Source organism: Halichoerus grypus, chromosome 12, assembly GCF_964656455.1.
Source record: "Halichoerus grypus chromosome 12, mHalGry1.hap1.1, whole genome shotgun sequence".
Lineage (NCBI taxonomy): Eukaryota > Metazoa > Chordata > Mammalia > Carnivora > Phocidae > Halichoerus > Halichoerus grypus.
The window spans coordinates 60572503-60586104 of NC_135723.1; the positions used below are offsets into that span (position 1 = coordinate 60572503).

A 13602-nucleotide genomic window follows, 5' to 3' on the forward strand; every position below is an offset into this window, starting at 1 on the left:
GCCCCTTAGCCTGGCCACGGACAGCTAGCCCCACCACCTTCTCCCCACTCCCCACTCCCGGTTGCCTCCAAACCGTGGAGCAGCGCTGCGCACCGCAGCCGCGCTCGCCCCGCGCCCCCCGGCGGCCTCCCCAGCACCTCGGGGTCTCGCGCCCCGGTCCAGCGTCCCCCCACCCGGCAGTCCCCAGCCTCCTCCTCCAGCCCCAGTCGCAGGAGCTGTCAAGCCCACGGCAGCTGAACCAGCCCCCGAGCTCCCGCGTCTCCTCTCCTTCCTTTGTGTGCGCGCGAGCGGAGTTGGGGCGGAGGGAGAAGGGGGAGGTCGCTCTGTCTGTCTGGCTCCTGCCGCCTTTGCCCGGGCTGCTCGAAGTGCCGCCGGGGAGGCGGGAGCCCAGGGGAGGGTGCAGGAGCTGGCGGGGCGCCTCCGGGCCGCCCGGGCGCGGTGGTCCCAGCCGCGCGCGGGGGAGCTCGGCCCACAGCTGGGGCTCGACTGAAGGCACGATTAGTCCGCTCCGGCCGCCCCTCGGCCTCCCTCTGCTCGCACCTAACCCCCGACACCCGGAGAAGAGCGTGCAAAGGCGCCGAGAGGGACGGAAACCACAAATAAATAGCGGCGGCAGCAGCGCGTCATCTGGTGGAGCAGGAAGTGCCGGCGGAGTCCGGAGGCTGGTGCTTTCTGCGCGTCCCCAGGACTTTGCCATGGGCTGGGGGCCGCGAAGGCTGCGAGCGGTCGCGCGAGGGCAGCGGCGGCGGCGTCCGCACCGGGGCTGAGCCAGCAGCGACGCGCGGGCCGCGGAGATGGCAGCGTCCAGCAACTCCAGCCTGTCCGGCTCCTCGGTGTCCTCCGGTGAGTTTCAGCCCGTCGGACGCAGGCTGGGTCTCTCGCCCCCTGCCCTCGCCCCGCACCCCGGGATGGGTAGAGCCTACCTGTGGCCGTCCTGCCCCCTGTCTCGGAGTGAGGGCAGGCGCCCGGTGTGACACTTGTTTGGTTTGCCAGCACCCGGGGCGCCCACAGCACCTCCGCGCCTGACATCTGACAGCACAGAGGTGGGAGAGCGGTGGCGCCCTTAGTGTGCGAACGCGAGTGTTCTGGAGACTTGGGGAGCAGCAGGCGAGAAGCGAAAGGAGCAGGGCAGGCTCGCACTTTCTGGCGCCGCTGGAACCTGGGCTAGCGGGGCGCGGAAGGTTGGGGAGACGCTGGGCGCCCGCCGGGCTGGATGCCCAAATCCAAGGAAGAGGGGCGAAAACCCTCGCTCCTCACAGACCTGATTTTCTTTGTTTGTTTCAGAAATTAGCTCCGTGGAGACACAAGCTTGGGGCATGGTTTGAGATAGAAGTAATGAAGGGATTCTGTGTTTCTGGTCCTGATTGAAGCGAGTTAAAGGAAGGAAGGTCGAGCCCAACCTCTGACAATTTGCCGGTTTACGTGTGTGTGTGTGTGTGTGTGTGTGTGTGTGTGTGTGTGTGATTTTCCTATGTGGCCTCTTGGACATTTTCTTATGATACTCTCTAATTTCACTTTCCAGGCATACATTTTGTTTTCAAGTGAGCAAAGGGAGGACTTCTTTCAGCTTTTTTTAAGGTTGATCAGCAGGTCTCATTGAAGAGAAAAAACTGCTAATGAATCTGAAGGAATAGGAATCAATAGAAACAGACCCTCTGGTTTCTGAGCATGACAGGTTTCTAATCAGAATGATGCATTAGGTAGAATTCTTCTACCTCTCTGGTCACTGAAAACTTTAATGACAAACCCTAAAGGCATAGCTGATAAGACATTTAGTGTAGTATACAGTCTGCAGGGGTCAAGAGGGTCTTGAAATCCTAAGGAAAATACTCAATATGTTAATATTGTATTAATTCCTATTGTGGGTTTTTTTATTATTATTACAATTACCCGGACATTAAACTCAGAGAACAATCACCTGGTTGGGACCATTGGACAGCAAGCCTGTCATAAATTTGCCATATCTATAGATGTGTAACTAATTTAATCATAAATACAAGGCGAGTTTGACTAAGGTGCGATTGTGATGTGGCACAAGGTGATCCCTTGAAAGCCATCTGTTATCTTTTTTGGCAGGTTCAGTTCCTGGGAAATGGCACCTCCTTTCTTGATCACTGCCAACTAATCAAAAGCACAATGTTGTTAAGCATATGATATAGTTCAAGTTGCTGGTAGTAGCAGCCAATGGGGCAGAACAGTCATATCTTATTAAGAGCAGCAACAAGTTGACTGCCTGTGGTTTTAATTCTGAGAACTCAGCAAATGCTACAGCGTATTTTTAGTACACCCAAACCACTGCTGCTGCTTTTCAATTCATTTTGGTCGACTAACATTGAATTTAAAATACAGTGATGTTGGCTTACGATTAGCATATGGTTAGCCCTCTCAGAAAACTGCCCACTAGAAAAGGGACTGGTGGGGGAGAGGTGGCAACGGGAAAGAAGAATGGAGAAAAGACAAGAAGGCAGTATTCTCACATGATTTACTGATGGCATAAATTACAGATGCTGTGGCATCTGAACTTTCAGATCTTGGTGTAGCTTAGGAAACCTGATCGAAAAATTGAATTCAGGCTTCAGAAAAATACGTGGGTTTGAAGTCACACAGTATGAGCTTTAGATGATGGTAATTGCTTTGCAGATAGGATGGAGATGCTTATGATGGGTCTCCTTCCTGCTTTAGTTACCACTATTTTAAATCTCAATGGGAACTCGGAAATTACGTGAACACCGAAATTCAGAAAGTGGGCATCGATATACTATTTGATGTAGATCAGACTGGCCCATAAACTTATATTGCTCAATACACCAATTAATCAGACACTTTGTCTTGAAAAACACAAGAAGCTGTAGTTCTCTTTTTAAGCACACTTACCCATCGCATGGATCATGAATAATTCAGATGACACAAGCAATTCACACCTGTGAGAGGTGTTGGGCACTAAAGAATAGAGCCTGTTTGTGGTGGCAGCTGCGTTCTCCCAGGCAAGGGCCAGAGTCTGAGAAAATAGGGCACTCCATCAATCTATTCATCATTGTTTTCACATAGGGCCTACTATGTGCCAGGAAGTAAGTATTATAAGCCTCAGTTTCAAGGAGGCTGAGTGAGGAAGATAATTTTAGGATTCCTTCTAGTTCTGAAGTTCTGGGATTATTGTTCTTGAGTTCTGGCTGCCGCATTGACCAGTTGGGTAATTTGGAGTGAGTTACTCAACTTCTCCAAGCCTCAATTTCCTCATCTGTAGATAAGGTTAATGTTAATAACGGGACTTACTTATAGGAATGCTATGTGGATTAAATGAGATAATGTGTGTAGAGCAGTTAGCCCAGGGTGTGGCACTTAGTCGGTGTTTGCTGTGAACAAATTTTGCTCCTTTGAGGAATGAAATAGAAGGCACTTCATGGCTCAGCCTTTAGGTGCAGAAATAAGTCCAACACACATAAAATTTGACTGTTCCATTGCATGTTAAATTTGACCTTGAGGTTTGAGGTCCTTATTAAAGAAGCAGTCATTAAGTGTATTTTAGGTTTCGGGCATTGTCCCAAGAGTTTGGAATAGAAAGATGTATTAGGATCCTTTCCCTCACCATCCAGTAGCAGAGATGGACGACAGATAGTAATCTATATTCCAGTTGGATAAAATGAATTATGTGGAAGAGAGTACAACGAGGGGAGTGATGCCCTCAGTAGGCAGGGAGGGTCAGAACTAGTGACCTATGAGTTGGGGCTTAAAGGATGAGTGGGATTTTTTCCCCAGAGAGCAGAGAGGGGGAAAGGCATTTCAGGAAGAGGGAAGAGCTTAGGCAAAGGCCTGGAGATGGGGAAGTCCATGGCCTAATGTTCAACTTCCTTTCTTAGGGCTCTTGATCCATTTTGTAGGTGGTGTCTTTTCTCTGGACGGTTATGCTTATAGATCTATTAGCAGCAGCGTGCAGAGAGATGCTAGATCACTCACTGTTGCTGCTGACGTGGGTGGGAGGTTTTCTTTCTGTTCAGGTAGCAGTGGGTTTGATGGAACAACGCTCTGGAAGCCTTAGGACATACTTGGGCAATTGAGCAGTAAAAAAGGAACTGTTGATTCTGTAGTGAATAACATATGGAGGTGTGAACTCGAATAATATGGGTTAAACCTCTCTTGGAGGAATAGATGTGGAAGGTTTAGGTTTGGTTGTGTTTGCACAGAGAGTAAAGATCTAATAATTCACTCACTATTAAGCTCAAAGTTATCTGATTTTCCTGAGAATATGTTCTCACTTGCTGTTGTTGAACCGCAACACCCGGGTGTGTCATTTATTCTGCATTACCAGCTGAGACATAACAAATGAAATAATCAGGTTAAAATTAATTTTTAAATACATTTTCCAAGAACTGTTCAGAAATTTTCTTCTGGAATATTCAATTATGTGTAGAAGAAATTGCTTTGCCTTTGTTTTAATGATAACTGCTAGTAATTAAATTTCACAATCACCTAGATTGGCAGGAAGGTTTGATTACCTTTATTATTTTAAGTGGAAAAAAAAAGATCACTGTCCTTAAGCTTTTACTCTAGCCTATGGTACTTGATTGTATTCTGAAATAAACAATTGATGTACAGAATAGTTTTCTTAATAATCATGGGTTATGTTGGCTTTTATAATTGAGAGAAGAACTTTTTGCATTTTAGTGATGTGATTGCCAAATGGGTAATTTCACAGTGTTAAAAAAAAGAAAGAAAGAAAGAAAGAAAAGAAATCAACTCAAGTAAAGTAATAAATAAAAAAGCTATGAACTGAACAAGGTAACTGAACAAGGTAAAAATTAAATATTAAAGGGACCCCCAGGATAAGAAGTTAAGATTTTGAGAACATAAACACGCTGTATTATAGAAATGAAATCAACATAGACTTTTTAAATTAAAATGCAAATGGAAAAAGGTAAAAATCAGTATTTGTGTGTAGAGTCATTGAAACTTTAACTGGGAAAAGAACATTCCTAAATGGATTGTATAATTTCTCCAGATTGTATACAATAGTAATGTGGGCCAAATAAATAATGCTATTTTCTGCTGTCACACTGGCTTGATCCTACAAATGATAAATAGGGATTTTCATTACTTATTATTGGAGGGTGAGAACCAGTGACATATACAAATCTTTCATATCCCTAGATGCAGAAGGTAAAACTGAACTATAATAATGCTGCCAAGACATATATGTGTAATTAGAAACTCCATGGATCTAATACTACAAAACAGGGTATCTTTGTTGAAACAGACATTCACACTGAGAAGTCTTCTTTTGGACCCCTGAATTATTCAGAAATACTCGATTTTGTGTAAAAGAAATGTCTTTACCTTTGTTTTAGTGATAACTGCAGGTAATTTAATTTCATAATTACCTAGAGAGTCAGGATGATTTGATTACTTTTGTTTATTTTAAATCACCAAAAAAAAAAATTGCAATTTCAAAAACATTGCAAATAAAAAAATCACAAAGCTAAAACTAACGCCCTGAAAGAAATCATTCATTCAGATGCGGAGTATTGTTCTTTGCTATTTTTCTGGTGACCTTCCCACACCTCATTTTAACTTATTAGATTTTTCGCTGGTCCTTTGTGGGAACCCAGATGAACCCAGTGATAGAGAATCTGAGAGGAAAGACATTTCTTAAGCATGACTGCGTGTTTGCTGTGTTTGACAAGGGCCCACTGATATGCGTACTTTAGCTAAAATGCCAGATCCCCCCCATCATTCCCACAAACCCTGTGAAGTGTTTTCAAAGATCCTGCCATTTGTTCAACTTTTGGGGGACACAAACACCAGGTATTTTCTGAGGTCAGTCCATGTGGCATTTAACTGGACAGCATGTTCTCTGAGCTGCAACCTGGGGCTTGGCCCGGGTGTCACTCCTGCTGAGGGCCGTCTGCGGCTCTGCGGGGTCTCCTGTTTTTGCACAATGGTGAAAATAACCAGACACTGGGTTTGGAAAACCTATACATGAGCAGTGTCACATTGGTATGTTTTGGAAAAGAGTTTTCTGCCCGAAGATCAAGATTCTTGCCAAGATGGTTAGAAGCAGAGAAAGAGAAAGGGACCTAGTGATAGACCTATGATTAATAGCATCCATCTATCACCCACCAATCATTTATCTTTTATGAATGTATTCACATTTCATGACTCCTGATGTGTGTCATTTAATTTTCAAAATGAATGGCTTTCTTCCTCTCTCCCTCCCTTCCTCCCTCCCTTCCTTCCTTCCTCCCCTCTTTCTTTCCTTCCTTCCTTCCTTCCCACCTTCCTTCCTTCCTTCCTCTCTTCTTTTTACTTTTCTCACCTGTTATTATGTTGGTCAGATTCCTATTTAGATTTTTTTTTCATCAACCCTGCATTTGGTCTTACTTGACTATTAGTTTCCAAATCCTCTAAGTACCTTCCTGCTTCTCTTTCCATTCGCTCAGTGGGAATGGAAGGTGGTATTCTGTTGCTCACATGGATTCTGGTCAGGGGATCAAGACGGATGCCTGTAGCTCTGGTACAGCCTGGCTGGTGTGACAGAACACACTCATGTGTCTCAAAGTGACTAACAAAAGCAGAGGTTTATTTAAAGTCTCCATGGCTAGAGGGAAATCCAGTTAGGAATGTGCTGGTCCCACAGGCAGTCTGCTCTGCAACGGGGCCCATGTGTCTGTTCACTGGGATCTGAGGCTGAAGACCTGGCGCGTGTGCATTGCCAAGTGGCAATAAAACTTTGCAGCTCTGTACCCAGGGAGAGTCATCCACCACCTGCTTGTGCAAATAGCCTGCTTTTCCCCTCATTTATTATTAATCGAAGACCTTTGTGGGGGCCAATCTTTGAATAGTCTTTACACCATGTCTAATTACAACCTTGCCTTGCTTCAATAGCTTGGCCTAAGTCACCCGACCTCAGCCATATCAAGAGTTATTTCAAATCATCCAATGCCTGAGTTCCCATAGACATTCTCTAATAAAGGTGTTCAGTGAATAGACTTATTTAAAATGTAATCACCTCAGGTCAGAGGTTACACTGATAAGATTCCTGGAGTTGAGACATCGTCTACACATTGTGCAGCTGCCAATCACCCCTTGCCTTGGCGGGCCTGCTAGGGAGAACACTTTTTCAACAAGAAAGGCTCCATGCCACTTGCCTAGCAGAATCCACTAGATCTGGACAAACAGTCTGCTTCCTTGAGCTGGCAAGAAATCTCACGTTCTGAAATGTGTCTTCATTAGATGTTGCAGGAACAGCCCTAACCTCAGAGTCAGAAGATCTGGAGACTGAAACCTTTAACCAAGGCACTGACCAGGGCAGCTAAACCCTTAACTAAGGCTCTTAAAGAGGCTTTAAGCCCTAACTATGACCCTTAAACCATGAATCAGGATTCTTGAACCCTTAATGAAAGTTCCTAAACCATTAATGTAGACACTTAAACCAGATATTTACTTAAGTCCTATAACTAGCTAACGATGTGACCTTTGGTGAAATTAGCCTTTCTGAGCTTTAAAACCTCACTGCAAACTGCAGATATGACAGCCTGTTTCCCAGAATTGACGTGAGCATTAACAGGGTGATGGAAGCATTGTTTCCCATAGGCCTGGCTCTCCTATCTGCTCAGTAGATGCCGATTCCTCCCCCTTCCCTCTCTCCTGCCCTGAATATCTTTGAGCCTCCATTCTCTTGTCTTCTTTTTTAAAGATTTTATTTATTTATTTGACAGAGAGAGTGAGAGAGAGCACAAGCAGGGGGAACGGCAGAGGGAGAGGGAGAAGCAACCTCTCCGCTGAGCAGGCAGCCCAATGTGGGACTTGATCCCAGGACCGTGAGATCATGACCTGAGCCAAAGGCAGATGCTTAACTGACTGAACCACCCAGGCGCCCCTCTCTTGTCTTTAAACCAGAAATAGTGATATCTGATGAATTTATCCCACAGGGTTGTCATTCCTGAAGTATACCGTTTGGGAAAATGCTTAGTAAACTGGAAAAGCAACTAACAATACTGAATGGTTGCTATGTCTCACTCTGTTTACATGTAATCCCTTGGGTATTTCTCTGAGGTGGACCACGTATCCCCTTTTGCAAACAAAGACATCGGTTCAGAGAGAGCACAGAGCTTGGATTCGAGGTGCTAGGATTGGAGCAATGTCTCCTTAATTTCAAAGATCAGTTTTTTTCCTCTTGAAACATAAAGGGTGGGTTTTTGATTCTATCTCGTTTTTAAAGTGTCTGACATTAAAGTTTAAGGCTGAAATGCATGCTCATTGTTAACAGAGAAAGTACAGTAATACAGTTGTGCTTTATTTTGTTGCCCTTGGTAGTTATCCAGACCCACATCCAACCTGACCAAAGCTTATTCTCACTAGCGTTAGGAGCTGAGTGATGTTTACTAAGTGAATGTTCTGTAGAGAGATCACCTAGGGAATTGGGCTTATGGATATCTGTACTTAAGAACAGTTTCACGAGGTGAAGGGTATATAGGTGTTCATTGTACTATTCTTGCAACTTTTCCAAGGTTTGAAAATTTTCCAAATAAAAGAAAAAACACCGAGGGGGAGAAAAAAAGAATAGTACTACTTTGCATCCAGTTGATTGTCTTCACTGGAGTCTTAAAAGCATTCCATTTTGTGTGAGCTTATCAAGTCTTGTGATCACCTCATGAAACTCCCAGATTCTGAATCCACAGCAGGAAGAATATGTATTTGTTAGCTTATATGTTAAGTTAAAAGTACAGGAACTGAAATTACAGAAGGCATTCAGGTAGACCTTATGCAACACTTCCTACCTGAGAATGTTTTTTTCCTCCCGAGCTGGTTTGACTTCACATTTCATTATAGGTTTCAAGTGAGGAGGGGACTTGCAGGTTGTTTTAACAGATTCCAGAATTACATAAGTAAGAGAATCAGGTTCAGAGGAGCCCCAAGAACTGCCCGGGGCCGTTCAGCTAGTTGGTGGTGGAGCTAAGCTGGAACTGACATCTAGGACCCACATTTCCAGAACATTAATTCTTCATCCCCTTTCCTGGCTCATCCTAAGGAGTAGCATTATCCTTAGAGAATTTCTTACAGCTGTTTTTTTTTCCCCCCTGTCTGGCTTCATGGAGGCTGTTCTATTTAATTATTTAATATTTTCAAAAAAAGAAGTCCTAAAGTGCTTTGTATTTTACATGAGCCTTAGATGTCAAGGCGGATGTTGTGTCAATAAAGGCACAAAGACTTCAGTGACCTAGCCTCTGCCCTAACTATATATAGCTGTGCGCTCCAATGTGGTAACCACTAGCCACATGTAGCTGTTTGCAAATTTAAATTTAAATTTAAATAAATTCAGTTCTTTAGTTGCATGAGGCACATTTCAAGTGCTCAATAGCACATGTGGTTGCTGGCTACCATATTAAACCATGCAGAAATAGAACATTTCCATCGTCCTGTAAAAGATCCTGTTGGGCAGCACTGGTAAACAGGGAAGGTAGTTCTAAGAGAGGGACACTACTAATGTAAAATTAATAAGCTATGGATAGAAACTTTGATAGAATGTTCTCCCATTCCTGTATTTTTCATGCTGCTTAGGTTATACTTCACTAATTTTGCAAATTGGCTTTTTTAAAAAAAGGAACTTTTTTCATAACTTTGAGGATAACTGTGGAATGACAGCTGGAGGATGATGTTGGGGAGAGCAATTAAAATGTTTATAAACTCCTCCAGTCTTGAAACTGGATTCAAGCTTTTGAAAAAATGGTCTATAGTTTCCCTAATGACAGCTCCCATTTCTTTTTAAAAAATCCTACAGTGAGTTATAATTTCATCCTCAAAGAGGAAAAGAAAACATCCATGTCCAGAAGTAGTTTGGGTCTTATAATTGTATCTCTTCCAAAACATCATAAAGAAAATAAGAAAATTGTGAATGTGTGGACTGAGGTTGCAAGCAGCATATCCAAGCTGTGCTATTTAAGGGAGATTTTCTACCAACTTGGCCATCAGCAAACCATTCGCCTAGAAGTATTTACTACTGCAAAAGGCCCACATATGGGGCAAAGCAAATGCATTGGTTTTTAGAAAATAAAGTTAGCTTTGGGAATCTTCAGCACATTTAATTGGAAGAAAATGCATGCAAATAAGATGCAGGAACATGACATTCCTAAGAAAAGGAAGCTGCCCTCCTCGTTGAACTTCTGTTACCATCTTCAAGAGCAACAAGCAAATGGAAAGGTAGATGGTATCTTTAAAGAGTCAAACAACTGTCAAGAAAAAGATGGATATTAAGGCTACTGGGTTCAGACATAATAGCGAGAGGCCCGTGGCCTGTACGGCTTAGTCCTTTTTGACATAACTCAGATCATACATTTAGGGCAGTGTGAATCACAGAATCACTTGGGTGGGTGATCACCATCTGTAATTCTTTTCTCATCAGAGACCCCGTAGCTGGACTTCATCTTGTCCTCTGTACCCTCAGGACTGTTTGAGCACTGTGTTTTTTAAGGAAACAAAACCTGCATTCCTTACTTATTTGACATAATTGCACACAAACAAAATAAAGTGCTTTTTCTTTTTTTAAAATGATTTATTTATTTACTTGAGAGAGAGAGAGAGAGAGAACACGAGCGCTTGTGCATGAGCAGGGGGAGGGACAGCGGGAGAAGGAGAGAGAATCCTCAAGCAGAGGATTGAGCAGAACTCCCCACTGAGCTTGGAGCCCATCACGGGGCTCCATCTCACGACCCTGAGATCATGACCTGAACAGAAATCCAGAGCCAGCTGCTCAACCGACTGAACTACCCAGCCATCCCTAAAGTGCTTTTTCTTAAATAATTTTGCTTCTAAGGAATACACCTAGAGATCAGTGTTTGGGACAACAAGGAGACAGGAAGCAGGGAGTACGGTTTGAAGGGTAAATCTTCTTCAGCAAATACTAGAGTATGTGCCTACAACACTGGCCTCTAACAGTCTGACCTATAAGCATCTCAAGACTGAGCCCTGCACTGCCTTATCTGGTAGCCACGTGGGCTGTTTAGCTCTTGAAATGTGGCTAGTGTGACTGGAGATGCGCTGCAATTGTAAAGTCCCTACCAGGGTTTGAAGACTCAGTATAAAACAAAAAGAATATAAAATATCTCATGAATAACCTTGTTGTATGGATTATACATTGAGATTATAACATCTTTTGGATATTAGGTTAAAGAAAAGATATTGTAAAAATCAATCTCACCTGTTTACTTAAAAATATTTAATGTGGCAGGGCACGTGGATGGCTCAGGCAGTTAAGCGTTCAACTCTTGATTTCGGTTCAGGTTGTGAGATCAAGCCCTACGTCAGGCTCTGCACTGAGCGTGGAGTCTGCTTGAGATTTTCTCTCTCCCTCTCCTTCTGCCCCTCTCCCTGCTTCTGCCCCTCTCCCTGCTCATGCTCTCTCTCAAATAAATAAATGAACAAAATCTTAAAAAAATTTAATGTGGCTACTATTTAAGATTAGATATGTGGCTCATATCATACTTGTATTGGACAGCCACTGGTCTGGGTGACTCTAGTGAGGATGTTCTAGCCTCTCTCACAGAATCTACCACACAAAACCTGCTGATTCACTGCTCCATGGCTCCAATAGTTGCAACCCTGCACACTCTCCATGCCAGAAAGATACCCTCTCTTCAGTGTGGCCCAGGTCAGCCCCCATTCACAGGTCCCTGTTTTGTTTTAGTGCCAGCATTGAGAGATGTCCTTCATTTTTCTGGGTGGGTACAGAGATTTTGAAATGAAGTAAGATAGAGAAGGACAGACTGGAACTCTATCAGATTCTTGTTGATACAGGTTTTGTGCTTTGTTTTAGGCTTTACTATCATTCTAGACTTTACATATTTACTTGTTAGATTTATGTGCACTCCTCCAAAGAAAGCCCGTAATGCTAGCAAGTTGGGTAGAGAAGTTGACAGAACAAGGGACACGTTATTCTCCTGACCTGAGTAGGAAATTCTTTTTTTTTTTTTTTTAATTTTTTATTGTTATGTTAATCCCCATACATTACATCATTAGTTTTAGATGTAGTGTTCCATGATTCATTGTCTGTGCATAACACCCAGTGCTCCATGCAGAACGTGCCCTCCTCAATACCCATCACCAGGCTAACCCATCCTCCCACCCCCCTCCCCTCTAGAACCCTCAGTTTGTTTCTCAGAGTCCATCGTCTCTCATGGTTCGTCTACCCCTCCGATTTCCCCCCCTTCATTCTTCCCCTCCTGCTACATTCTTCTTCTTCTTTTTTTCTTTCTTAACATATATTGCATTATTTGTTTCAGAGGTACAGATCTGAGATTCAACAGTCTTGCACAATTCACAGCGCTTCTGAGTAGGAAATTCTTATCTGATAATGTTTGTACTGAGGCTTCTTGCCATGAATATGTATATGTGTATAAAACATGTATATGTGTGATATAGGTCTGGATGCATGTATATATGTCTGTTGGTGTGTGTTTATGTGTATATGTATACACAGAAAGCAGAAGTGGATTAGGTGTCAAACAAAAGTTATTTCCGAACCAAATATAGAATATATAAGTTAATATCAAGGGAAAAGCAAAGTTAAACCTAGCATTACTTTTAGTAATGAAAAAATTCACTTGGGATTTTGCTAATGATGTGTAGATATTAATACACATAATTTGGCTGCCTAGTATTGATTTAAGTTGCTCATTCAAATTCACTTTATTATAGAAAAATTAGCCATTTTGTTTTATAGTGTTTGTCCCTGCAGACAGTGAAACCATTAAGCCATGTTTATTGGGTAAATAACACTATTTTGCTGACTTTCATATGCAAAGAGAGCATTATCATGTCTCCCACAGGAAGTGCCCTGTGAGTTATTACTCTCTGGCCGGGGACCTGGTTAGTTCAAGCCAGGTGTCCTCTCTGTTATCTCCCTCGTGATCATTGTCCAAGGTTGAAGCTACTGTCAGTGGTCAGGGCACAGAAGTTTTTTCTCCCAGGTGATGTTAATATGCCCAAGGCTTGAACTTGATCCACATGAGAGCCCTATGCTTGTTTTAAGCACCCAGACTAACCCACATGCCTTTTTCTTTTTTTCCAAATATGAATTCTTCCTCAAAGAAAAAAGCAATTGACAGGGGCTTTTCAACTCTCTTGAAATAATATCAGATTAAGATTAGAAACATAACCACAGCAAATCCTAGGCAATTGCCAACGGAAGACATGATTTGGAATTAGACAATGTAAATTATCATAAGAATATAATAATTGCCATAGTACTTATTTGGTTCAGCATTCTAACCCCAGTAATAGCGCTAAGGGGTAGTTTGTAAAAATGCTCAGCACGCTTTCAAGGAAGAGATGCCCTGCAGACATTTTACTTTTCATAAATAGCCGATGTAAATCTGTCATTCAGGAATTCACGTAGACATGTTTTTGAGAGTATATGTAGTTTCAGCTTGTGGTCCTCCTTATAGTAATGAGTTCCATCCATTTTCCACCCCTAGAGTGGACTGGTATTTCTTTTTATTGTTTTATATTTCACTCTCCGAAACTTATTTCTAACATCTATTCTTGTGTTTTGTAAATAAATGTGGGTTCATTTGAACCCTTGTGTTGTGTGGCAAGTGTTGGGAAGCCAGG

At 42.9% G+C, this 13602-nt stretch overlaps 1 protein-coding gene across 2 annotated transcripts in view; it reads left to right on the forward strand.

Moving 5' to 3' along the window:
* Positions 1-244: 244 nt before the first annotated feature.
* Positions 245-13602, forward strand: part of CHN2 (chimerin 2) — a 298376-nt gene continuing 285018 nt past the window's right edge. For both annotated transcript variants that reach the window (XM_078059407.1, XM_036074482.2), the window contains exon 1: positions 245-843. Coding sequence is in view for 1 of the 2 variants with exons in the window: in XM_036074482.2 (XP_035930375.2) it covers positions 795-843 (49 nt within the window). In the remaining variant the exon portion in view is untranslated. The remainder of the gene's footprint in view (positions 844-13602) is intronic.